This window comes from Oncorhynchus tshawytscha, unplaced genomic scaffold (assembly GCF_018296145.1).
Source record: "Oncorhynchus tshawytscha isolate Ot180627B unplaced genomic scaffold, Otsh_v2.0 Un_contig_1223_pilon_pilon, whole genome shotgun sequence".
NCBI lineage: Eukaryota > Metazoa > Chordata > Actinopteri > Salmoniformes > Salmonidae > Oncorhynchus > Oncorhynchus tshawytscha.
In genome coordinates this window covers 28,463-56,329 of record NW_024609622.1, presented here as the reverse complement: position 1 = coordinate 56,329, position 27,867 = coordinate 28,463, and the positions used below count along the sequence as shown (strand labels likewise).

General features: G+C 42.4%; 1 protein-coding gene across 1 annotated transcript in view; it reads right to left on the bottom strand.

The window, feature by feature from the left end:
* LOC112240594 (NLR family CARD domain-containing protein 3) overlaps positions 1–27,795 on the bottom strand; it is a 42,100-nt gene extending 14,305 nt beyond the window's left edge. Inside the window, exons 1-7 of the mRNA XM_042316407.1 lie at positions 27,696–27,795; positions 25,906–26,111; positions 24,897–25,016; positions 24,582–24,695; positions 6,586–6,821; positions 4,617–6,417; positions 4,099–4,272 (exon numbers count right to left, since the gene is read on the bottom strand). Coding sequence (XP_042172341.1) covers positions 4,099–4,272; positions 4,617–6,417; positions 6,586–6,821; positions 24,582–24,695; positions 24,897–25,016; positions 25,906–25,973 — 2,513 coding nt within the window. The 5' untranslated portion in view covers positions 25,974–26,111; positions 27,696–27,795. The remainder of the gene's footprint in view (positions 1–4,098; positions 4,273–4,616; positions 6,418–6,585; positions 6,822–24,581; positions 24,696–24,896; positions 25,017–25,905; positions 26,112–27,695) is intronic.
* Between the last annotated feature and the right edge of the window lie 72 nt (positions 27,796–27,867).

Sequence of the window (27,867 nt, the reverse complement as noted above, 5' to 3'; positions counted from 1 at the left end):
CCTCTTTGACCACCGTTGGTACATCTGAAGTATCTATCTAACAACCACTCCACTACCAAAGAAGAAGGACATTGTGACCTCTGGTGGACAACCAGAGCCTTACATCAAGCCACTACCCATAGACAGAACAGTTTCAACAGAGAGAAGACAGAAAAAGACATCTACGCGTAAATATATATTGCATTCCTTATCTGAATGAGCGGTGGTTAGGGTACTAAATATTCTGGATACTGTGAGCGTAGTTAACAAATGTATGTACGATAACTTGACTCTCCTTGTCTCTCACTCTTTATCTTTCCCCACACCCTTTTCATATGTCTAACAAGCCCTCATATCTTGTCAGTCCACTAAGGACTTTTATCTCATGTAAGTGTGTATGTGTATTCTGTGCTATTATTTAGTTAGTTAGTAAATGATTAAATCAATTTGTGTAGTACTGAATGATCAGAAAAGGCTGGGGTTCTTGCAGATTCAAAATGTCTGCGATGTTCAGAATGAGACTGATGAGGTAATGATTAATATGTGACTGTTATTGATGTAAGATATATCTATATATCTTTAGAATTTAAGTCGGGAGATAGTAACTCGCTAAACAACTTTTCCCGTGGTGTGCCAAATTCCTAATGACTTAATTGTTACATGATTAATTTAATAGAGTAACATTTAAACATAGTTAGTTGATAAGATAAATAACAGTCATCACATTAATGATACTCATGTCACGACATCTGACCAGACCATTTTCAAAAGCAGTATTAGTCAAAAGACGGACAGTGAGGTATCAGATTTAGATTGTATTCAGTATACAGTCCACACCATATCTAGTTTGACAGTGAAACTAACATTTAACATTTGGCTCTATACTCCAGCGTTTTGGATTTGAGATCAAATATTTCGTATGAGGTGACAGTATATGTCACCTTCAATTTGAGAGGACTTTTATATATATCTCTTTCACGTTTCCAAATTAAAGCACTTTATCTATCTAGTTCCCCCATTTGAAGAATTCATAAGTATACAGACCAATTAAACTTAATTTAACTAAGCAAGTCAGTTAAGAACAAATTCCTATTTTCAATGACAGCCTAGGAACATTGGGTTAACTGCCTAGTTCAGGGGCAGAACAACAGTTTTACCATGTCAGCTCGGGGATTTGATCTTCCAACCTTTCGGTTACTTGTCCAACACTCGAACCACGAGGCTACCTGCCGCCCCAACTCACTTATAGTGTATTAACATCTTTCGGAACAGTGGGACGCTAGGTAGTCCCACCTCAACAACATCGGGTGAAATTGCAGAGCGCCAAATTCAAAAATTTACTATAAATATTTAACTTTCATAAAATCACAAGTGCAATAAGTCAAAATAAAGCTTAACTTGTTGTTAATCCAGCCGCTGTATCAGATTTCAAAAAGGCTTTACGGCGAAAGCAAAACTTTCGATTATCTGAGGACAGCGATCGGTAGACAAAACATTACATACAGTTACCAGCCAAGTAGACTAGTCATGAAAGTCAGAAATAGCAATAAAATGAAACACTTACCTTTGATGATCTTCATATGGATGCACTCACAAGACTCCCAGTTACACAATAAATGTTTGTTTTGTTCGATAAAGTCCCTCTATATAAATATCGATAAAGTCCCTTTATATCCAAAAACGTCCATTTTGTTGGAGCGTTTTGTTCAGTAATCCAATGGCTCAAATGCGGTCACAAGAGGCAGACGGAAATTCCAAATAGTATCCGTAAAGTTCGTAGAAACATGTCAAATGATGTTTAGAATCAATCCTCAGGTTGTTTCTTGCCTAAATATTCGATAATATTTCAACCGGATAATAGAGTCGTCAATATAAAAGATAAACAAAAAAAGGCGCACTCTTGGGATTTCAAAATAATAGCACTTCCTGGATGGATTTTCCTCAGCTTTTCGCCTGCCATTTCAGTTCTGTTATACTCACAGACAATATTTTAACAGTTTTGGAGATTTTAGAGTGGTTTCTATCCGAATCTACCAATTATATGCATATCCTAGCTTCTGGGCCTGAGTAGCAGGCAGTTTACTTTTGGACACGCTTTTCATCCAAAATTCCGAATGGTGCCCCCTATCCCAAAAAAGTTAAAGTAGTCATAAGTGTAGTATTTGGTTCCATATTACTTGCACATAATGACTACATCAAGCTTGAATTGGTTGTGTTTTGTTCAATAATAATTGAAAAGTGGATGATGACTAGAGTAATTTTCAATCTATGTAGATAACATGTTACTAAAGTAATCCTGGTTTTGCCATGATTAAGAAAAATCAGAAATTAATCATGTTTAATAGTGAGAGAGTTACAGAGGCTACACCAAAACAAGCTAACCTCAAATAAAAGGTGACATTCTCGCTTAATAAAAAACATTCCGTCTCAAATCCCAAATGCTGGAGCATAGTGCCAAATTTAAAACTATAAGCTTCACTGTCCAAACACATATGGTGTGGACTGTGTGCCTGGTAAACACATGTGGATTTGGTGAAAATGTACAGTGGGGCAAAAAAGGGGGGCAAAAAAGTATTTAGTCAGCCACCAATTGTGCAAGTTCTCCCACTTAAAAAGATGAGAGAGGCCTGTAATTTTCATCTTCGTTACACTTCAACTATGACAGACAAAATGAGAAAAAAAATCCAGAAAATCACATTGTAGGGATTTTTATTTTTATTTATTTGCAAAATATGGTGGAAAATAAGTATTTGGTCAATAACAAAAGTTTATCTCAATACTTTGTTATATACCCTTTGTTGGCAATGACAGAGGTCAAACGTTTTCTGTAAGTCTTCACAAGGTTTTCACACACTGTTGCTGGTATTTTGGCCCATTCCTCCATGCAGATCTCCTCTAGAGCAGTGACGTTTTGGGGCTGTTGCTGGTCAACACGGACTTTCAACTCCATCCAAAGACTTTCTATGGGGTTGAGATCTGGAGACTGGCTAGGCCACTCCAGGACCTTGAAATGCTTCTTACGAAGCCACTCCTTCGTTGCCCGGGCGGTGTGTTTGGGATCATTGTCATGCTGAAAGACCCAGCCACGTTTCATCTTCAATGCTCTTGCTGTTTTCACTCAAAATTTCACGATACATGGCTCCATTCATTCTTTCCTTTACACAGATCAGGCGTTCTGGTCCCTTTGCAGAAAAACAGCCCCAAAGCATGATGGTTCCACCCCCATGCTTCACAGTAGGTATGGTGTTCTTTGGATGCAACTCGGCATTCTTTGTCTTCCAAACACGACGAGTTGAGTTTTTACCAAAAAATTATATTTTGGTTTCATCTGGGCCTGGACATGTACTGGCTTAAGCAGGGAGACACGTCTGGCACCGCAGGATTTGAGTCCCTGGCGGCGTAGTGTGTTACTGATGGTAGGCTTTGTTACTTTGGTCCCAGCTCTCTGCGGATCATTCACTAGGTCCCCCTGTGTGGTTCTGGGATTTTTGCTCACCATTCTTGTGATCATTTTGACCCCACGGGGTGAGATCTTGCGTGGTGCCCCAGATCGAGGAAGATTATCAGTGGTCTTGTATGTCTTCCATTTCCTAATAATTGCTCCCACAGTCGATTTCTTCAAACCAAGCTGCTTACCTATTGCAGATTCAGTCTTCCCAGCCTGGTGCAGGTCTACAATTTTGTTTCTGGTGTCCTTTGACAGCTCTTTGGTCTTGGCCATAGTGGAGTTTGGAGTGCGACTGTTTGAGGTTGTGGACAGGTGTTTTTTTATACTGATAACAAGTTCAAACAGGTGCCATTAATACAGGTAATGAGTGGAGGACAGAGGAGCCTATTAAAGAAGTTACAGGTCTGTGAGAGCCAGAAATCTTGCTTGTTTGTAGGTGACCAAATACTTATTTTCCACCATAATTTGCAAATAAATTCATAAAAAATTCTACAATGTGATTTCCTGGATTTTTTTCTTCTCATTTTGTCTGTCATAGTTGAAGTGTACCTATGATGAAAATTACAGGTCTCTCTCATCTTTTTAAGTGGGAGAACTTGAACAATTGGTGGCTGACTAAATACTTTTTTGCCCCACTGTATCACTTGTTGACCAACTACAGGAATACTGACCTCAGAGTCTCCAGTTTACAGTGGGCATTCCCCAGTCCAGCAGAGAGCAGCTTCACTCCTGAATCCTTCAGGTCATTGTTACTCAGCTCCAGCTCTCTCAGGTGTGAGAGGTTTGAGCTGAGAACTGAGGCCAACACTTCACAAGATGTGTCTGTGAGTTTACAGCCAGCGAGCCTGCCAACACAGAAGAAATAGCATGACGGACTGGTTGTATTAAAATGTTACGCTTAGCTTTCCCTGCTCACACTGTTACCCATGCACAAATAATGTGTACGTCGTGCATACATGGCTCAATCCTCTAACTTTTAATGATCAGTTTGAGTTATAGTTTGTTAAGAATTTTCAGCTGATAGAAAGTTTAGTCAGCCGATGAAAATACAGTTGTTCCTACATACAGTACAGTAAAGTGACTAACCCCGAGGGTTAGTCACATGAGCACTTACAGATCCACTCAGACAATGAAAACACTGCTATAACTACAATGTATTTTGGTGTGCAAAATTGACATGAATACTTACAGAGCTTTCCTGCAGCCTCTCACAGCTGGGACCAGTCTCCTACGACCCTCCTCTGATGTCTTGTAATCCTTCAGGTCAAACACATCCAGAACCTCCTCTGATATCTGCAGCATGTAGGCCAGTGCTGAGCAGTGGGCAAGGGAGAGGTTTTTGGATCTCTTCTCTGACCTCAAGTACACTTGAATTTCCTCCTGTAATGAATGGTCTTTCATCTCTATCAGACAGTGGAAGAGATTGATGCACCTCTCAGGGGAGACGTTCTTCCTCTGCATCACCTTAAGGGATCGGATCGTTTTCTTGACGCTCTCTGGACTGCTTTCTGTCTGTGTCACCAGACCTCGTAGGAGTTTCTGATTGGACTCCAGTGACATGCCATGAAGGAAGCGGACAAAAAGGTCCAGGTGTCCATTCTTACTCTCCAAGGCTTTATCCACAGTACTTTTCAGCATCTCATGCAAGGTTAGCTCTTCAGATGCAGCTCCAGACGTTCTCTTGAGGAAGGGCTTCAGTTCATCCATGTTCTTGGTTGTGTAACAATGGTACATGTAGATAGCTGAGAGAAACTCCTGAATGCTCAGATGAACAAAGCAGTACACCACTCTCTGAAATAACACAGACTCTTCTTTAAAGATTTGTGTGCACACTCCTGAGTACACTGAGGCTTCTTTGACATCAATGCCACACTCTTTCAGGTCTTCTTCATAGAACATGAGATTACCCTTCTCCAGATTTTCAAACGCTAGCTTCCCCAGCTTCAGAATAATCTCCTTATCTGACTCCATGAGCTCCTCTTGATCCATGTCCTCTCTTCCATGATACTTCTGGTTCTTCAGTCTGGTCTGAATGACCAGGAAGTGTATGGACATCTCAGTCAGAGTCGTGGGCATCTCTCTCCTTTTGTCTGTACTCAACATGTGTTCAAGGACTATTGCAGAAATCCAACAGAACACTGGCATGTGGCACATGATGTGGAGGCTCCTTGATGTCTTTATGTGTGAGATGATTCTGCTGGCGAGGTTCTCATCACTGAATCTCTTCCTGAAGTACTCCTCCTTCTGTGGGTCATTGAACCCTCGTACCTCTGTCAGCTGGTCAACACACTCAGGGGGGATCTGATTGGTTGCTGCAGGTCGGGAAGTTATCCAAAGGAGAGCAAAGGGAAGTAGATTCCCCTTGATGAGGTTTGTCAGCAGAACATCAACAGATGATGTCTGTGTGACATCGGGCACCATTTCGTTGTTCTGGAAATCCAATGGAAGTCTGCTTTCATCCAAACCATCAAAGATTAACATAACTTTATAGGCATGGAGTTTCTTTGCATTGGCTATGTCTAGTTCTGTGTGGAAGTCATTTAAAAGTCTGAGAAGACTGTACTGGATATCTTTAATCAAGTTCAGCTCCCGGAAAGGAAGCAGAAATATGATCTCCACATCTTGGTTTGCCTTCCCTTCAGCCCAGTCTAGGATGAACTTCTGCACAGAGACTGTTTTTCCGATGCCAGCGATACCCTTCGTCAGCACAGTTCTGATGCTTCTCTCCTGGCCAGGTAAGGGTTTAAAGATGTCATTGCAGTGGATTGCTGTGTCATGTGAGGTTGGTGTCCTGGATGCTGTCTCTAGCTGCCACACCTCATGTTCATTGTTAACCCCTTCACTCTCTCCTTCTGTGATGTAGAGCTCTGTGTAAATCCTGTTGAGGGGAGTTTGGTTCCCTGCTTTGTCGATGGTTTCTGTCACACATTCATACCTCCTTTTCAGACTGTCTTTATGGTTTACTATAGCTCTCTGTAGGCTGTCATCCACTACAAGGGAAGAGTAAAAAGGATGTGTATCAGACACATTCATTGACAGGATGAAAAATGGGCCTTCACAACTACAGTAACTTATAATATCTCATATTATTGCAGTTAACTACATTTAATCATATTGAGGTATTGACTTAGCACACATGTGCAAGTGGTCTGTCTTACGGTTTTCAGAGCTTCTTGCATCATTGGGTTCACTCAGTTTCTGTAGTAGAGGATGTGTTCTGGATCTCTTTCTACACTGAGGACAGTCATAGTCTGCTGAAGGAGCAGGTTTCTCCCAGTATCTGATGATGCACTGTCTGCAGAATGTGTGTCCACAGGAGATAGAGACTGGATCCCTCAGCACCTGCTGACACACTGCACACCTGGACTGATCTTCGAACAGAGTAGACCATCCACTACAGAGATAAAGGAGAGAGAGAGACTTGTAGATGTTAATACTAATCCTCTAACAGAGTAGACCATACACTACAGAGATAAAGGAGAGAGAGAGAGAGAGAGAGAGAGAGAGAGAGAGAGAGAGAGAGAGAGAGAGAGAGAGAGAGAGAGAGAGAGAGAGAGAGAGAGAGAGAGAGAGAGAGAGAGAGAGAGACTTGTACATATTAATTAAAAAACTTCTTAGGGATCAAATCCTGTTAACGGGATCGATGTGTCAACATCCGGTGGAATGGCAGAGCGCCAAATTCAAATGTAATTATTTTAAATATTTAACTTCATCTGGCCACCGTCTTCATCTGGCCATCGGTAAGTTAAATAGTTGCCAAAATATTTTCGCAAATATGCAGCTACTTTTATAAACTATCAGGACGTTAGTTATTGATTAAATATTAATGTAACTATCTTGCCTAGTATTGCTGGCCAATTGTTGGATTCATAACTGGAGTATTCATCACATTAATTGAAATATATTTATTTTACTGTAAATAATGTATGTAGATCAATCCATTAAATCACAATTACTGTAATTAAATGTTAGACCCAATAATGGAAAATGGTTGAATCAAATTTCATGTAATATTTGTGTTATGTACTTATTATTTATAATCTAGTGGTTTACTTTTTGGTTCTCGTTTCTATTCTGCCATTTGAATATTTGAAAAAAACTGAGTTAATTTAGTCAATTGTTTTGTTGGTATTTTTACAGAGAGAAGTGTTAATCTTGATCCTACTTGAGACGCAGACGTCCCACCTAGAGCTCTGGAAATGCAAATGCGCTACGCTAAACGCTAATAGTATTAGTTAAAACGCAAACGTTCATTAAAATACACATGCTTGGTATTGAAATAAAGCTACAGTCGTTGTGAATCTAGCCACCGAGTCAGATTTTTAAAATGCTTTTCGGCGAAAGCATGAGAAGCTATTATCTGATAGCATGCAACACCCCAAAAGACCCGTAGGGGATGTAAACAAAAGAATTAGCATAGTCGGCGCTACACAAACCGCACAATAAAATATAAAACATTAATTACCTTTGACCATCTTCTTTCTTGGCACACCTTGATGTCCCATAATCAATACTGGGTCTTTTTTTGGATTAAATCGGTCCATATATAGCCTAGATATCGATCTATGAAGACTGTGTGATAAACGGAAAAAAATAGCGTTTCATAACGTAACGTCATTTTTTAAAAGTTAAAAAGTCGACGATAAACTTTCACAAAACACTTCGAAATACCTTTCTAATGCAACTTTAGGTATTACTACACGTTAATAAGCTATAAAAATCATCAGGAGGCGATGTAAATTCGATAGTTGGTCGTGTGGAAAAAATGTCCGGAAAAACACAGAGACAATGCCTCAGGTTGGTGGTCGGAGGGAATCGGTTCCCTTTGGTCGGATCTACCAAGAATCAAATCAGAATCAAATGAGAAGACTCTATACATCCTGTGGAAGCTGTAGGTACTGCAAGCTCGGCCTCATTTAATACGGTTCACCTTTAACAATGGGTTGAAGTGGCGCATGGATATTTTTTTCCATCTCCAGTGATCAGATTTTCCTGCGCTTTTCGATGAAACAGACGTTCTGTTATAGTCACAGCCGTGATTTAAACAGTTTTGGAAACGTCTGAGTGTTTTCTATCCACACATACTAATCATATGCATATACTATATTCCTGGCCTGAGTAGCAGGACGCCAAAATGTTGCGCGATTTTTAACAGAATTTCCGAAAAAGTAGGGGGGAGGCTTAACAGGTTATTAAAGATCCCAGGATTGACCGTGCAGTTGCTGTCTGCAAGAGAGTAGTCAGCGCCTTTTCTATGGCCTGGAAAAAGAAAAAAACTATGAAAACTGCACAAGCTGAACTTGACTTGCCTGACCACTTACTTGTCACTGAAACTCCAACCAGGTGGGGCTCACACCAGAAGATGATCTAGAGTGCTTGAACAGGAGAAGGCCATAACTCAGGTCCTGGCTGCAGACAAGAACACCAGGCACTGTGTGCCTACATGGCAGGACATACAAGTCCTTGAGTCAATCAACAAAGCCCTGGCTCCCCTGCAGGAGTTCACTGACGCCTTGTCCGGAGAAGATTATGTAAGTGTCTCCTATCTGAAGCCTGTACTCCAGCTGTTCAACATCACTGTATTGACTCTGGAAGAAGATGACCCACCCCTAACAAAGGACATCAAGAGGACCCTCCTTGATTATCTGAACGAAAAATACTCAGATACTACCACAGATGACCTGTTGGATATAGCGTCCTTCCTAGACCCACGCTTTAAGATCATATACATCAAGAGCAACAGGGTGGACTACATAAAGACAAGAGCAGCAGCAGAGCTTCATAGACTGCTGACAGAGCAGGTGCCATCCATCAGAGTTACAGATGAATCACAGTCAGGAGCAGGAGGAGCAGAAGCACCACGCCCAGTGGAACCAAAGAAGATTAAGAAGACGCTTGGAAGCTTTTTCAAAAAGGACAAACAAGCACCAGCAGTTTCTTGTCTGACAGAGGGGCGATTGAAGCTGAGCTGAATAGCTACCTGCAGACTGTGGATGCTGACAGTGAGGCAGATCCCCTGGAGTGGTGGAGAGTCCATGAAGAGAACTTCCCAAGTGAACAAACTGGCCAAGAAATACATGTGCATTCCTGCCACTAGTTCACCTTCTGAAAGGGCCTTCAGCACTGGTGGCAATGTGGTGACATGCCACAGATTTCCTTGACCATTACCTGCAAAACCAATATGATTGTCGGTTCTATACCTGTTAAATGAAAGTGGGACATTTTTGTAATTCTTAAGCCTAAGCCCCTATTTGAAGCTGTGATTTTGCCCAGATTGACTTGAATATTTACATTATTTTGTTGCAATTCTTGAAGTTATTCTGTTTGGTACCATTCAGCAGCCTTTGCAATTTGCACATCATGTGAAATAGTTGAATTTATTTGTATGTTATTTATTTTCAATGTGGTGCCGTAACATGCCACAGCGCAGTGCGGAAGCCATAGACAGTGGATAGGCTTGTTTTCCTTGACCAGCACTGTCACACTGTGAATATGTTCATTTTCTTTTTGCTGAGTTATTTATTAGTATTCCTATGTTTAATAAAGTTTAACCAATAGCACTACTTTTATTCACTGCTGTCAGTGTTGTTTAATGCTGCTGCAACAAAAATCAGAACGGATTAAGCTAAAATGATATGTAAGCCACATCGCCCAGTGCTAGTTCCAGGGGGTCCCTGCTCCTTTGGTAAATACGCAAATGTATTTTTGTTCAGTCTGCATATATACAGAAAATATATGTTAATAATGGTTGACAGTTACTCCAAATGGATTGTGATATGTGTATTGCTGTTGTTTTTGTTCTTATCTTTGTTTCTATACAAATCTCACCAGATTGGGTCTGCTGTATTGTTGGGATTTCTCCCTAAGGGTTAGCACTCTAACTCCCAGACCCACTAACTCTGTGGTGAGGTCACCAGTATTATAAGGGAGTATAAACCAACTTGGAAAATGGTTTCAACTGTGTGTTGTTATGCTCATTGACATTTGTCTTAGAGATTATGATATTAATAAAATTGGGAATGTAATAATTTGTCATACGGTGAATGGATGGTCTAGATTTCCAGATTCAGAAGTGTCTTAAACTGTTGTTTTGCTCTGTCCTCTCTCAAGTTCAAGTTTAATTCAAAGGGGACCACAGATGGTGTCTTGATGCATGGAAGGGATCATTTGACCATGAACAGTGTGTGAACCTAAAAACCCTCCCTAACCGGCTGAAGAATGGGCGACAAAGGCGTTCAATACGAACGTGCTTTTTAACCCTCCTACCTGTGACCTGAGTCTGAGCCATCAACCAGGGTATGAGAAGGCAGACGTGCACCACGAGTCCTGAGACCGCGCATGTGAAGTGAGCATGGAGAGAGAGAGAGATCATGTTCAAACTCCTCTCATGCTGCTGGTATACTGGTGGGAAAATGGACCAGATAGAATGGACTGTAAAGAATGGTGATGGAGGCTCAGGTGAGAGACTCATGTACTTGGGAAAAACTGATTAATTTATTTCGATATTGATATCATGACATTATCAAGGGCCATCAACTGTGACAGGCATGAGTTACATGTGCAGTTGGGAAGATGAACTGTAACGCTATCTGAATAAGAACCAATGAAGTGACATGCTAGAAGGATACGTGCCGGGAGAAGGGGGGTGGTCAACCGTGCCCATAAATGTTTAGTTGGGGTATTAGGTTGATTGCGGAGGTCTGCACACTGCAATGTTCATAGTAATTTAGACTAAGAATGCACTGAGATACCAATCTATCATTACCATGCCACTCGCGACAGGAAAACAGGGACAAATGGGGATTGTAATAAGAAGAGTAATATCTGGTCCCGTTTATAAATGTACATTCTAACCGTGATGATGTGGGCCAGGTTGAGGGGCTTGAAATCTAGTGATAGACTCAATGTAAAGCGCTAAGGACTATCATTCTAAATTTGGGTTGGATAATTTATAAAATGTTTTAATTATGATTTGGAAAGGTGTCACGACTTCCACCGAAGTCGGCTCCTCTCCTTGTTCGGGCGGCGTTCGGCGATCGACGTCACCGGGTTTCTAGCCATCGCCGCTCCATTTTTCACATTTCCATTTGTTTTGCCTTGTTCCATACACACATGGTATTCATTCCCTAATCACACTACATGTATTTAGTCCTCTGTTCCCCTCCATGTCTTTGTGTGATATTGTTTTATGTTATGTGGGTATTGTCACGCGCCAGACTTTTGTTCATGTTTTGGGCACGTTTATGTTCTTACGTGCTTTCGTTTTGGACCGGAATAAAAGTGCGCCTGTTAACTACACTCTGCTCTCCTGCACCTGACTTTGCCTCCCATATACACCCGTAACAGAATATCACACCCAACCATGGAGTCAGCAGGAGCAGGTACCCCGGTTAGAGGAGTTGAGGAGCGCGTCCAGGAACATTCTGCTATGTTACATCATCTTGGTGCCATGATGGATCACGTTGTCCAGACTATGGACCGCTGGGAGAGATAGGAAGTCTTACTTCTACCTGTCCCGCCCGGAGCCAGTCCCAGTGGGATGTGTCTCTCCCATCCCAGGGAGTATGAAGGGACGGCAGCACAGTGCCAGGGATTCCTGTTACAACTGGACCTCTACCTGGCCACTGTGCAAAGGCGTTCAATAACGCCAGAGAGGGAGAGAGTGTCTGCCCTCATCTCATGCCTATCGGGGAGAGCTCTGGAGTGGGCAAACACTGTGTGGGGTGAAGGAGACACGGCGTTGGACCACTTCGAGGAGTTCACCCGTCGCTTCTGGGCCGTCTTCGACCATCCGCCCGAAGGTTGAGCGGCGGGGGAACGGCTCATCCATTTGAGGCAGGGGACGAGGAGCGCCGAGGAATTCACCCTGGAATTCCGGACCTTGGCCGCCGGAGCAGGCTGGAACGACAGGGCCCTCATCGACCACAGGACGTCCGACATGAGCTGGCCTGCAGGGATGCCACCATCTCCTTTGACCAACTGGTGGATTTGTCCATCCGTTTCGATAACCTGCTGGTCACCCATTGCATGTCCAGAGGGGGCTCTGTCAGTGCCATCTTCCAGCACCCCCAGTCTGGTGCCCATGGATTTGGGAGGGGCTGAGCATAGGGAGGTGCAGGAGGGGCCATCACGTGCACCATCTGTGGCAGCAGAGGGAGAACTGCCGGTCGGTGCCGTGTCGGATCCTCTGGGAGTCAAGGCAAGAGGCAGGGCCCTCTGGCGTCACCGGAGGTGAGTCTGCACCACACTCATCCAGAGTCCTCTGTTGACCACCTGTTTGTTTCCCTGAGTTTTCCGCTCATTCCCAGCATAAGGAGCTCATCAATTCAGGCGCAGCTGGGAATTTTATCAACAGAGCGTTACCCCTTAGTTTGGGGATCCCCATTATTCCTGTACTTAGACCTTTCCCAGCTCACAATCTGGATAGTCGACCATTAGGGTCCGGGCTAATCAGGGAAGCCACCAGCTCCCTGGCCATGGAGAAGCAGGGGGGTCACGGGGAGAAAATGAGTCTCTTCCTCATTGACTGTCCTGCATTTCCCATGGTACTAGGCCTTCCCTGGTTGGCTCATCATAACCACACTATTTCCTTGCAACAGAGGGCTCTCTGTTGGTGCTAACACGGTGGAAAGTCCAGACTAGGTCTCCACCGTGAGCATCCCCCAGAATATGCCGATTTGTCTCTCTCCTTCTGTAAAAAGAAGGCGACTCAATTACCACCTCATCGACGGGGGGATTGTGCGATAAATCTCCTGGCAGACGCTGCACTTCCCAGGAGTCACGTGCAGCGTGTATCCCCTGTCGCAAGCGGAGACGGTGGCTATGGAGACATATGTCTCTGAATCCCTGCGTCAGGGGTACATTCGGTCCTCCACTTCACCCGCCTCCTTGAGTTTATTTTTTGTGAAGAAGAAGGATGGAGGTCTGCACATTTGCACTGACTATAGAGGTCTCAATCAAATCATGGTGAGGTACAGTTACCCGCTACCTCTAATCGCCACGGCGATTGAGTCAATGCATGGGGCGCGCTTCTTCACGAAACTGGTGGATCTCAGGAGTGCGTGTAACCTTGTGCGTATCCGGGATGGAGACGAGTGGAAGACAGCGTTTAGTACCACCTCAGGGCATTATGAGTACCTCATCATGCCGTACGGGTTGATGAATGCTCCATCAGTCTTCCAATCCTTTGTAGACTAGATTTTCAGAGACCTGCACGGGCAGGGTGTAGTGGTGTATATCGATGACATTCTGATATACTCCGCTACACACGCCGAGCATGTGTCCTTGGTGCGCAGGGTACTTGGATGACTGTTGGAGCATGATCTGTACGTCAAGGCCGAGAAATGCCTGTTCTTTCAGCAGGTCGTCCTCTTCCTAGGGTATCGCATTTCCACATCATGGTTGGAGATGGAGAGTGACCGCATTGCAGCCGTGCGTAATTGGCCGACTCCCACCACGGTAAAGGAGGTGCAGCGATTTTTAGGGTTTGCCGATTTATCCGGGGTTTTGGCCAGGTGGCTGCTCCCATTACCTCACTGCTGAAGGGGGTCCCGTACGGTTGCAGTGGTCGGCTGAGGCGGACAGGGCTTTTGGGCAGCTAAGAGCTCTGTTTACTTCGGCTTCCGTGCTGGCCCACCCGGATCCCTCTTTGGCGTTCATAGTGGAGGTGGACGTGTCCGAGGCTGGGATAGGAGTCGTCCTCTCACAGCGCTCGGGTACGCCACCGAAACTCCGTCCCTGTGCTTTCTTCTTGAAGAAGCTCAGCCCAGCGGAGCGTAACTATGATGTGGGGGCCCGGGACAGGTTAAATCGCATCAATACATGTAGATTGCTGGATGATACGGTACAATTAAAATGAAGGAGATGAACATGGAGAACCCCATGGGGACAGAACAGAACGGATTGACGTTTTTTTCCCCAGTCTTAGTCGCATCAAGGGTGGTGTGAAATGATTAAACATGTATTTTCTCTCTTCCCTGTTCAAGTCAATATGTTTTTAGGTGTCGTGGAACATAAGAGTGATTATTGTTCCAGATGAGGGATTTGTGGAAATTGACTAATTGTTTTAGTATGGTTATAACTATAGTAGTGACTAATGTGTTATGGGTTAAATGGAATTATTTATGTGCAAATGTATTTGTAGCAGGAGGCGCGGTACACATGAGGCCTGTGTTTGAGACAGACTGTTAAGTGGGATGGAATGTGATCGGGGTGATAGTGGTGTCACGCCCTGACCTTAGAGAGCCTTTTTATTTCTCTCTTGGGTTAGGTCAGGGTGTGATTTGGGTGGGCATTCTAGTTTTCTATTTCTTTGTTGGCCGGGTATGGTTCCCAATCAGAGGCAGCTGTCTAGCGTTGTCTCTGATTGGGAATCATACTTAGGCAGCCGTTTTCCCACGTGTGGTTGTGGGTAATTATTTATTTTCTGAGTGTTTGTGTGCGCCACGGTTGCATTAAGTTCTAATTCTGTTAACCTGTTTTTTGTGAAGGTTTCACTTCGATTAAAGATGTGGAATTACATGCACGCTGCACCTTGGCTCATTTATGATAGGGAGTTTGAAGACATCGAACGTGACATATCATCATATCATCCCCAGAGACTATGTATATTGTTACAGAAAATACCTCATAGGAAAGGGACAACAGCTAACTGTACACCGTATAGAGACTAATATGAAGTTAAATTGAATGTTACCCATACCTAGAAAATGCTGAGAGTAGCAGAGATAGTGATGTCATTTCAGACACTATTGTCAAGTTTCAAGAAACCTGTGACTAAGAGTTTGTTAGGTTGGATATTCTTCCAACGTCACTAATCTCTTCCCCTTTTCTCTTCCCCCTTGCGGTCAGATGCCGAGCAGTTGCCATACCAGGAGGTGATGCAACCGGTCAGGATGCTCTCGATGGTGCAGCTGTAGAACCTTTTGAGGATCTGGGGACCCATGCCAAATCTTTTCAGTCTCCTGAGGGAGAAAAGGTTTTGTCGTGCCCTCTTCACAATTGTCTTGGTATGTTTGGACTATGATAGTTCGTTGGTGATATGGATACCAAGGAATTTGAAACTCTCGACCCGCTCCACTACAGCCCCGTCAATGTTAATGGGGGCCTGTTCAGCCCGCCTTTCCCTGTAGTCCACGATCAGCTCCTTAGTCTTGCTCACATTGAGGGAGAGGTTGTTGTCCTGGCACCACACTTCGAGTTCTCTGACCTCCTCCCTATAGGCCGTCTCATTGTTGTCGGTGATCAGGCCTACCACTGTTGTGTCGTCAGCAAACTTAATGATGGTGTTGGAGTCATGTTTGGCCACACAGTCGTGGGTGAACAGGGAATACAGGAGGGGACTAAGTACATAGCTCTGAGGGGCCCCAGTGTTAAGGATCAGCATGGCAGATGTGTTGTTGCCTACTCTTACCACCTGGTGGCAGCCTGTCAGGAAGTCCTGGATCCAGTTGCAGAGGCAGGTGTTTAGTCCCAGGGTCCTCAGCTTAGTGATGAGCTTCGTGGGCACCATGGTGTTGAACGCTGAGCTGTAGTCAATGAACAGCATTCTCACATAGGTGTTCCTTTTGTCCAGGTGAGAAAGAGCAGTGTGGAGTGCAATTGAGATCGGGTCATCTGTGGATCTGTTTGGGCGGTATGCGAATTGGAGTGGGTCTAGGGTGTCTGAGAGGATGCTGTTGATGTGAGCCATGACCAGCCTTTCAAAGCACTTCATGGATACAGATGTGAGTGCCACGGGCGGTAATCATTTAGGCAGGTTACTTTCACTTCCTTGCGCACAGGGACTATGGTGTTCTGCTTGAAACATGTAGGTATTACAGACTCGGTCAGGGAGAGGTTGAAAATGTCAGTGAAGACACTTGACAGTTGGTCCTCGCATGCTTTGAGTACACGTCCTGGTAATCCGTCTGGCCCAGCGGCTTTGTGCATGTTGACCTGTTTAAAGGTTTTGATCACATCGGCTACCAAGACTGTTATCCCACAGTCATCTGTTGCTCTCGTGCATGCTTCAGTGTTGCTTGCCTCGAAGCGAGCATAAAAGGCATTTAGCGTATCTCGTAGGCTCACGTCACTGGGCAGCTCGTGTCTGGGTTTCCCTTTGTAGTTCGTAATAGTTTTCAAGCCCTGCCTCATCCGACGAGCATCAGAGCCGGTGTTGTAAGATTCTATCTTAATCCTGTATTGACGCTTTGCTTGTTTGATGGTTCGTCTGAGGTTATAGGGGGATTTCTTATAAGTGCCTGGATTACTCTCTCGCTCCTTGAAAGCGGCAGCTCTAGCCTTTAGTTCGATGAGGATGTTGCCTGTAATCCATGGCTACTGGTTGGAATATGTACGTACAGTAAGTAACTGTTGGGACGATGTCATCGACGACGCCATTTACACACACTGTATAGAGACTTTCTTGTTTTTCTATTGTGTTATTGACTGTACGCTTCTTTATTCCATGTGTAACTCTTTGTCGTTGTTTGTGACGCACTGCCTTGCTTTATCTTGTCCAGGTCGCAGTTGTAAATGAGAACTTGTTCTCAACTAGCCTGCCTGGTTAAATAAAGGTGAAATAAAAGAAAAAAGAAATACACTTATTGATGAAGCCGATGACTGAGTTGGTGTACTCCTCAATGTCATTGGATGAATCCCGGAACATATTCCAGTCTGTGCTAGCAAAACAGTCCTGTAGTGTAGCATCCACGTCATCTGACCACTTCCGTATTAGTTCTTGCTTGTAAGCAGGAATCAGGAGGATATAATCAGGAGGAAATAATTATGGTCAGATTTGACAAATGGAGGGCGGGGGAGAGCTTTTGTACGCATCTCTGTGTGTGGAGTAGAGGTGGTCTAGGATTTTTTCCCCCCTGTTTTTTTAATCCTGGTTGCACATCTGAAATTTGGTAAAACTGATATAAGTTTGCCTGCATTAAAGTCCCCGGCCACTAGGACGCCGCTTCTGGGTGAGCATTTTCTTCTTTGCTTCTTTGTTCTTTGCTGATTTAGCAGATGTTATTGCGGGTGTAGAAATGCTCAGGTGTAGGTAATGCTCAGGTAAAAAACAGATCTTATTTACATAAGTATTCAGACCCTTTGCTATGAGACTCGAAATTGTACATACTGTATATATATTTTTAATTTTTTTATTTTACCTTTTTTTACTAGGCAAGTCAGTTAAGAACAAATTCTTATTTTCAATGACGGCCTAGGAACAGTGGGTTAACTGCCTGTTCAGGGGCAGAACGACAGATTTGTACCTTGTCAGCTCGGGGATTCGAACTTGCAACCTTTCGGTTACTAGTCCAACGCTCTAAACACTAGGCTACCCTGCCGCCCCAGTGATGGAATGTATAGACATTATGGACATTATGTGGATAGAATATCTAGTATATCTGTAGAATACCTAGGATAGAATAGTATTCGTACAGCAATACTTAATGATGGCCTTGACTAGAATACAGTATATACATATGAAATGAGTACAACAGTATGTAAACATTATTAAAGTGACCAGTGATTCCATTATTAAAGTGACCAGTGTTCCATTATTAAAGTGACCAGTGTTCCATTATTAAAGTGACCAGTGTTCCATTATTAAAGTGACCAGTGATTCCATTATTAAAGTGACCAGTGTTCCATTATTAAAGTGACCAGTGTTCCATTATTAAAGTGACCAGTGATTCCATTATTAAAGTGACCAGTGTTCCATTATTAAAGTGACCAGTGTTCCATTATTAAAGTGACCAGTGTTCCATTATTAAAGTGACCAGTGTTCCATTATTAAAGTGACCAGTGTTCCATTATTAAAGTGACCAGTGTTCCATTATTAAAGTGACCAGTGTTCCATTATTAAAGTGACCAGTGTTCCATTATTAAAGTGACCAGTGTTCCATTATTAAAGTGACCAGTGTTCCATTATTAAAGTGACCAATGTTCCATTATTAAAGTGACCAGTGTTCCATTATTAAAGTGACCAGTGTTCCATTATTAAAGTGACCAGGGTTCCATTATTAAAGTGACCAGGGTTCCATGCCTATGTACATCGGGCAGCAGCCTCATTTGTGTTTATGGTATTTTTCATGTTTGTGTGTTTCCTATGCTCCTGCCTTAATTGTAGTATCTATCTCTCCAACTTATGTTGTGTGATTGCTGTATTCACCTTTATTATGTAATTGTTGTAATTACTTTTATTGTGTAATTTCTGTAATACATTTTATTGTGTAATTGCCTGGTCTGGTCATGCAGGGCTCCCTTTAAAAAGGCCCTGGTCTCAAATAAAGGTTAAATAATAAAATAAAGAAATAACATATATCAAATTTTATTTGTCACATACACATGGTTAGCAGATGTTAATGCGAGTGTAGCGAAATGCTTGTGCTTCTAGTTCCGACAATGCAGTAATAACCAACAAGTAATCTAACTAACAATTCCAAAACTACTGTCTTATACACAGTGTAAGGGGATAAAGAATATGTACATAAGGATATATGAATGAGTGATGGTACAGAGCAGCATAGGCAAGATACAGTAGATGGTATCGAGTACAGTATATACATATGAGATGAGTATGTAAACAAAGTGGCATAGTTAAAGTGGCTAGTGATACATGTATTACATAAGGATACAGTCGATGATATAGAGTACAGTATATACGTATGCATATGAGATGAATAATGTAGGGTAAGTAACATTATATAAGGTAGCATTGTTTAAAGTCGCTAGTGATATATTTACATCATTTCCCATCAATTCCCATTATTAAAGTGGCTGGAGTTGAGTCAGTGTCAGTGTGTTGGCAGCAGCCACTCAATGTTAGTGGTGGCTGTTTAACAGTCTGATGGCCTTGAGATAGAAGCTGTTTTTCAGTCTCTCGGTCCCAGCTTTGATGCACCTGTACTGATCTCGCCTTCTGGATGATAGCGGGGTGAACAGGCAGTGGCTCGGGTGGTTGATGTCCTTGATGATCTTTATGGCCTTCCTGTAACATCGGGTGGTGTAGGTGTCCTGGAGGGCAGGTAGTTTGCCCCCGGTGATGCGTTGTGCAGACCTCACTACCCTCTGGAGAGCCTTACGGTTGAGGGCGGAGCAGTTGCCGTACCAGGCGGTGATACAGCCCGCCAGGATGCTCTCGATTGTGCATCTGTAGAAGTTTGTGAGTGCTTTTGGTGACAAGCCGAATTTCTTCAGCCTCCTGAGGTTGAAGAGGCGCTGCTGCGCCTTCTTCACGATGCTGTCTGTGTGAGTGGACCAATTCAGTTTGTCTGTGATGTGTATGCCGAGGAACTTAAAACTTGCTACCCTCTCCACTACTGTTCCATCGATGTGGATAGGGGGGTGTTCCCTCTGCTGTTTCCTGAAGTCCACAATCATCTCCTTAGTTTTGTTGACGTTGAGTGTGAGGTTATTTTCCTGACACCACACTCCGAGGGCCCTCACCTCCTCCCTGTAGGCCGTCTCGTCGTTATTGGTAATCAAGCCTACCACTGTTGTGTCGTCCTCAAACTTGATGATTGTGAGTTGGAGGCGTGCGTGGCCACGCAGTCGTGGGTGAACAGGGAGTACAGGAGAGGGCTAGGACTTCCGGCGCCGACAGAGATGGCCGCCTCGCTTCACGTTCCTAGGAAACTATGCAGTTTTTGTTTTTTTACGTGTTATTTCTTACATTAGTACCCCAGGTCATCTTAGGTTTCATTACATACAGTCGAGAAGAACTACTGAATATAAGATCAGCGTCAACTCACCATCAGTACGACCAAGAATATGTTTTTCGCGACGCGGATCCTGTGTTCTGCCTTACAAACAGGACAACGGAGTGGATTCCATGCAGCGACCCAAAAAAACGACTCCAAAAAAGAGGGAAACGAGGCGGTCTTCTGGTCAGACTCCGGAGAGTCTGATAATGTTTTGATGTAGTTTAAAGGCGACTGGATCGTTTCCACAAGAGTTATTGTATCATTAAAACAATATGTATCTATAACAACAGATATCTTGGTTGGCTATAATCGCTACAGCAGAAATAATCAGATATGAACACAAATCAACTTATTGAGATTGAACTCAATTTGTATTTGTATTTAATATGGATACTGTCACGACTTCCGCCGAATTTGGCTCTCCTGCCTGTTCGGGCGGTGCTCGGCGGGGTCGTCGTCACCGTCCTACTAGCCACCACCGATCCCTTTTTCGTTTGTCTGTTGGTTTTGTCTTATTAGTTTCACCTGTGTGTATTTTAGTTTAATTAACGTCCTTATATGTATTAGGTTGTCCCGCCCTTGTTTTGTGCGGGATTGTTTGTATTTCATGTATTTTGGTGGAGTACGTGTGTGTTATTTCTCCGGTCTATTTTTGATCCTGTGTTGGATTATTCACCCTGTATGTTGGGTTGACCGTGTTGTTTTGATTGCCGGAGAATTAAACTGTCGAATCACTTAACCTGCTCTCTGCGCCTGATTCCACCCACCTTGAGAATACGTGACAGATACCCATTAGTTCCTGTCAAGGCAGCAGCTACTCTTCCTGGGGTACAGCAACATTAAGGCAGTTACAGTACAGTCGGAAAGTATTCAGACCCCTTGACTTTCTCCACCTTTTTTTACTTTACAGCCTTATTTCAAAATTGATTAAATAGTTTCCCCCCTTCAATCTACACACAATATCCCATAATGACAAAGCAAAAACAGTTTTTCAGAAATGTTTGCATATTTATTCAAAATTATGACAGCCTTGAGTCTTCTTGAGTATGACACTACAAGTTTTGCACACCTGTATTTGGGGAGTTTCTCCCATTCTTCTCTGCAGATCCTCTCAAGCTCTAACAGGTATTTTCAGGTCTCTGCAGAGATGTTCGATCGAGTTCAAGTCCAGGCTCTAGCTGGGCCACTCAAGGGCATTCAGAGACTTGTCCCGAAGCCACTACTTTTACTTCCTTTTACTGAGGAGTGACTTCCATCGGGCCACTCCAGTGGCGACCAGTCATTCAGGGCAGAGACATTTTTAGGCTTGTCCATTTTGCATCCAACTCAGAATTATAAATCCAGCCTCTCTCTAGAGCTACGTTATCATGATTTGACCTTGTTTTTTTCAGTTGTCTTGAAAGCACCATAAAAAGCACCAGAGAATGCCAGACTTTGATGACAAAATTTGCCCACGAAGGACTGCCACACCACCTTCCTGTTCATGTGAGCACAGCACAATAAGGTGAGTCCAAAAATGTATTGTATGCTGCTGCATAAATTATGTAATATACCAGGGAGATATGTATACTGTAGCTAAGAAAGTAATGCTAAGTGTACGTTGTGTAGTAAGATGTTAATAGCCCATGTGCCTCACCCTAATAATTTGGTCTATTTACCCCTCTTAATTGTGTCTACTGTTCTGCCTTGGTGGTGCACATGTAGCCTATAACATGTTTTAGAGAAATATAATCATTTAATATTGTAAGAGCTTTCATTGACTGCTTATATGCCCCCTTTATTTATCCTACGGTTCTGACTTGGTGTACAGGAAGAACACTGTAAGAATGGCCCATGTTCTGAATTCTGTCGCTGTACATTTCAAAAGTGCTGAACAAATAGTTATATTGACTACGTCCATCCTAGCTGCTTGATTTGATTTACATTAATGTCTTAATCGAAATTACGGATTGCCTCTTATCCACTTGTCGTCCTCCTTATGCCATAGTTTGTACATCTCAATTGTCAGTAGGAACCACATTTGTTTAAGCAAGTCAGCCATATCAGTTATGTTTTTTTAAAGGCAGTAAATGAGGCTGAATTAACTGTTATGCTGCCAGACAAGGCTCCGCTGATAGCCAGGTGTAGCAGTGGTAAAGTATTGGGACAGCTTTATGTAGGCCCTAACAGTTTGTGGGCACTGTTTGTCACCGTTATAGTGCCATTAATGTATTGTTTAGTGTTGTGTGGTGTGGTGGCATGCATCCCAAATGTTTTGTTTGTTTGCCCCAGCAAGATTTACATGCTAAAAAAATTGCCACTGGGCCACTCTACCATAAAGGCCTGATTGGTGGAGTGCTGCAGAGATGGTTGTCCTTCTGGAACGAACTCCGGAGCTCGGTCAGAATGACAATCGGGTTCTTGGTCACCTCCCTGACCAAGACCCTTCTCCCCCGATTGCTCAGTTTGGCCGGGCGGCCAGCTCTAGAAAGAGTCTTGGTGATTCCAAACTTCTTCCAATTAAGAATGATGGAGGCCACTGTGCTTTCTTGGGGACCTTCAATGCTGCAGAAATAATTTGGTACCCTTCCCCAGATCTGTGCCTCGACACAATCCTGTCTTGGAGCTCTACGTACAGTTCCTTCAACCTCATGGCTTGGTTTTTGCTCTGACCTGCACTGTCAACTGTGTGACCTTATATAGACAGGTGTGTGCCTATCCAAATCATGTCCAATCAATTTACCACAGGTGGACTCCAATCAAGTTGTAGAAACATTTAAAGGATGATCAATGGAAACAGGATGCACCTGAGCTGAATTTTGAGTCTCATAGCAAAGGGTCTGAATGCTTATGTAAATAAGGTATTTCTGTTTTTTAGGTAAAAAAATGTCTAAAAGCTTGTTTTTGCTTTGTCATCATTGGGTATTGTGCATAGATTGATGAGTGAAAAATGTAGTTAATCCATTTTAGAATAAGACTGTAACGTAACAAAATGTGTAAATAGAGGAAAGGGGTCTGAGTACTTTCCGAACGCACTTTATTTACAATTTTAAAATATTACATGACATTACATTTCATAACACCTTTCACAACTCATTGTGTTCCCTCAGGCCACTACTTTACTACCACATATCTACAATACAAAATACAGTGGGGCAAAAAAGTATTTAGTCAGCCACCAATTGTGCAAGTTCTCCCACTTAAAAAGATGAGAGAGGCCTGTAATTTTCATCATAGGTACACTTCAACTATGACAGACAAAAAGAGGAAAAAAAATCTGGAAAATCACTTGCAAATTATGGTGGAAAATAAGTATTTGGTCAATAACAAAAGTTTATCTCAATACTTTTTATATACCCTTTGTTGGCAATGACAGAGGACAAATGTTTTCTGTAAGTCTTCACAAGGTTTTCAGACACTGTTGCTGGTATTTTGGCCCATTCCTCCATGCAGATCTCCTCTAGAGCAGTGATGTTTTGGGGCTGTTGCTGGGCAACACGGACTTTCAACTCCCTCCAAAGATTTTATATGGGGTAGAGATCTGGAGACTGGCTAGGCCACTCCAGGACCTTGAAATGCTTCTTACGAAGCCACTCCTTCGTTGCCCGGGCGGTGTGTTTGGGATCATTGTCATGCTGAAAGACCCAGCCACGTTTCATCTTCAATGCCCTTGCTGATGGAAGGAGGTTTTCGCTCAAAATCTCACGATACATGGCCCCATTCATTATTTCCTTTACACGGATCAGTCGTCCTGGTCCCTTTGCAGAAAACAGCTCCAAAGCATGATGTTTCCACCCCCATTCTTCACAGTAGGTATGGTGTTCTTTGGCTGTAACTCAGCATTCCTTGTCCTCTAAACACGACGAGTTGAGTTTTTCTCATCTTTTTTTAAGTGGGAGAAATTGCCATTAAAGAACACCCTCTGTGTTCTGTTAGACAGCTAACTCTTTATCCACATTATAGTAGGGGGTGTAAAACCATAACACAAGTTTTAACCGCAGCCTACTATGATCGATAATGTAAAAAGCTGCACTGAAGTCTAACAAGACAGCCCCCACAATCTTTTTATTATTAATTTCTCTCAGCCAATCATCAGTCATTTCTGTAAGTGCTGTGCTTGTTGAATGTCCTTCCCTATGATGAAAGTGTGTTGTCAATTTGTTTACTGTAAAATAGCATTGTATCTGGTCAAACACAACTTTTTCCAAAAGTTTACTAAGGGTTGGTAACAGGCTTATGGGTCGGCTATTTGAGCTAGCCGGCTATTTGAGCTAAGAGGGCTTTACTATTCTTGGGTAGCGGAATTACTTTTGCTTCCCTCCAGGCCTGAGGGCACGATCTTTCTAGTAGGCTTAGATTGAAGATATGACAAATGGGAGTGGAAATATCAGCCGCTATTATCCTCAGTAATTTCCCATACAAGTTGTCAATTGATATTGCATGGGCCAGAAGGTTGCAGAAGGTGTATCCTATGTTGAGGACTAGTGACTTACCTAGGATCATAGTGTGTTGACCCACTTTTAAAATGGTCAGGATGGTCCATAGAGAAGTCACTCTTCATAGACAAATGACTGGGTACTGGAGAGACTGATCTCTGGATGGAGCTTCTGGGGGGGAAATATATGAACCATATAAATATATAAAATATATAAACCACCATGAAACAACATTTAAAAATATATTACATAAACAAAAAAAGTATTCGCAGCTTTATAGTGAATACTCAGATACATCAAATACATTTGGTTTCAGATCTAGAACATTCTTCTCTTCTATAGGAATATCATCAATTCTGACTAGTAACTTACCTAGGGTCAAGGGTCCCTGATCCACCACTAAAATTGCCAGGATGATCCATAGAGAAGTCACTCTTCATGGACAGACAACTTGGTACTGGAGACACTGATCTCTGAGTTTGGTTGGAGCTTCTAGAAAACATAAATCGGCATGAAACTACATTTTAAAATATAGCAAAACTATATTTCAATAGATAAAACACATTACATAAAGCATTAAAATATATTCGCAGGTACTGTATATACTCAGTTATAGAAAACAAAAAAAATCTTCTTTCAAATATTTAAGGTTCTCCTCTTCACTAGTAATATCATAATTCTGACCTTGGATCAAAGGTCCCTGATCCACCACTGAAATGAACAGGACGATCCATAGAGAAGTTACTCTTCTGTCACACCCTGAACTGTTTCACCTGTATTTGTGCTTGTCTCCAACCCCCTCCAGGTGTCGCCCATCTTCCTCATTCTCCCCAATGTATTTATACCTGTGTTCTCTGTTTGTCTGTTGCCAGTTCGTCTTGTCTTGTCAGGTATTACCAGCGTGATTCCCTGCTTTCTCAAGTTCTGTTTCCCCGGTTCTGACCTCCCCTGACCCCGAGCCTGCCTGCCGTTCTGTACTTGCCTGACTCTGCCCTGGATTATGGACCTTTGCCTACCTTTGACCTGTCTTTTTCCTACCCCCTGTTTGGGTCAATAAACATGTGTTACCCTAGCTGTCTGCATCTGGGTCTTATCCTGAGTTCTGATATCTTCATAGACAGACAGCTGGGTACTGGTCTTTTTGGAGCCTCTGAAATAGTTAATAAATGTCCACAGAGCAATTACAATCCCTAAACAATATAACTATATAAAGTTGTCTTAATCTTCAAAATCATAGTACGAAAATGTATGCACTCACTACTGTAGCTTGCTCCGAATAAGAGCATCTGCTAAATTACTGAAATATAAATGTAAATACTTGTTTCAGATTTGGAAGATTCTTCTCTTCACAGTAGTATCATAAAGCTGACTCGTGACTTACCTGGGGTCAAAGGTCCCTGATCCACCACTCAAATTGACAGGGTGATCCATTGAGAAGTCACTCTTCATAGACAGACAGCTGGGTACTGGAGACTGCTCTCTGGGCCTCGTGGCGTATCCACACACACTTTATCCAGACAGAATTCAGTGTCGCTACAGAAAGATATATTTCCTCCTCCACACCAAGCAGACTGATTGTTGAGACATCTAGTATAGAGTACAGATCAGCAGAACTAAAACCCACAACATTGTCACATCAAATTCATCATTGTATTTAATAAAAAATTGAAGATAAAAAAGATAGTGTGTCACTTTCTGGATAAACTCTAAAAGTCAACCGAGAGACACAATGTATCTGATACATAGGCTACAACAAATAATGAAACATAATATCACAACCACTCAAATAACATCATAATGTAAACTCACCTCATTCCGTACAAATGTACGGAACCGCAACATTCAAACGAGGCAACATTCAAACGAACCTGATTCAAATTCGACACAAACCTTCAAATAGGTATGTAATGACACATTACATAAACTCTTTATAGTGTTTTATTTACATTTTAGAGGCGATAAGGTGATAAGTTGGACAGATCAAGTGAAAAAAAGCAATTTTCCCACACAACATCTCTCCGTCTCACTATCACGCATTAGTTTTGCTTCCCCACTCGCCATTTTTTTTAAAGACCCGACGGGGCTCATTGCCTGCTTGAATTATGCAGAAACGGGCAGTGTTTAGGTCATGTAATTGATTCTGTTGGAAAGGGGATAAATTGTGCTTTACAATGGTATTGACATTACAGTTGATCTGGAAGTATTACGTTTTGGGGGCGCTAAAATAAGGGCAATTGTACGGACCAAGGCAATATACGAGTTTACGTGAGTTTACGTTACATTGACAGAAAAAAACATATTCCAACTTCTTGTCATTTTACTTGTAGCATCTTCACATAAGCATACTGTTTTACTTCCTCATCTCAGTCCCATGTAACTTACTGAGCTAAAGTAGCAGCACTTGGACACTAGTTTTGTTAATTCCAAATTTTTCCTCAGCTTTATTCTAGATTATGAACCTGAAATACTCACTTTACTTTGAAGCTCCGTTTCAGTCTAGAGATTAAAGTATGTGCTACTCTGTCATCTCAAAATGGCCCAATACAGATACTGTACTTTGTTCAGTTTCAACTGCCTTCACAGCGTCACCCCTTTATATATCGACAGTAACCAGAGGGTGGCGCTAACAGTCAGTTGCATGCGACAACAGTAACTCATGACATTTTGTTCCGAATTTTGCTTCAGTTTTTTAAAATTATAATACTAAAAGACATTGCTCTTACATTATTTTAGCTAAACCTAGAATTTACTAGTAACCAGGTTTAGTTGTGTTTTTTTCCTTAAATATAAATACAAATTACTGTAGGTCCGTAATAATTGTAACCGGGTCTACTTGTAAACAGGCTTACAAACCCAAAAGCTTTTCATTTGAGGATGTACATTTGTATGCCTCAAATATTAAACTGTCTTAAAATATTTGATGATTAGTTGAATCAGGTGTGTACTGTAAGAGCTGGGCAAGAACAAAACCCTAACATTTAAAAGCTCCTCGTCATCGTTACCAGACGTTTTACTGATAACATGTAGGCCTACTGATTCGTTTCCACTTAGAATACTGCTGTCTGTCAGCAATAAGCTCAAGTAACAGTTCTAGTAACTAGTAATATGTCATTCAAGGTATTAGTTATATTACTCTGTCCTTTAAAATAGATTTAGTTCAGTAATACTTACTTTATTTCTTACTCTATATAGTGTTTTCTGCTCTGTCGTCTCAAAATGGATCTTGAACATAATAACGCATTTACTTTCGGTTTCATCTCAGCCGTCATCCACTAGATGGCAGTAAGCACCTGCTGTAACTAAACTTTAGAACAGTATGTCTTCGGTTTCTTGGTTCTGGTGA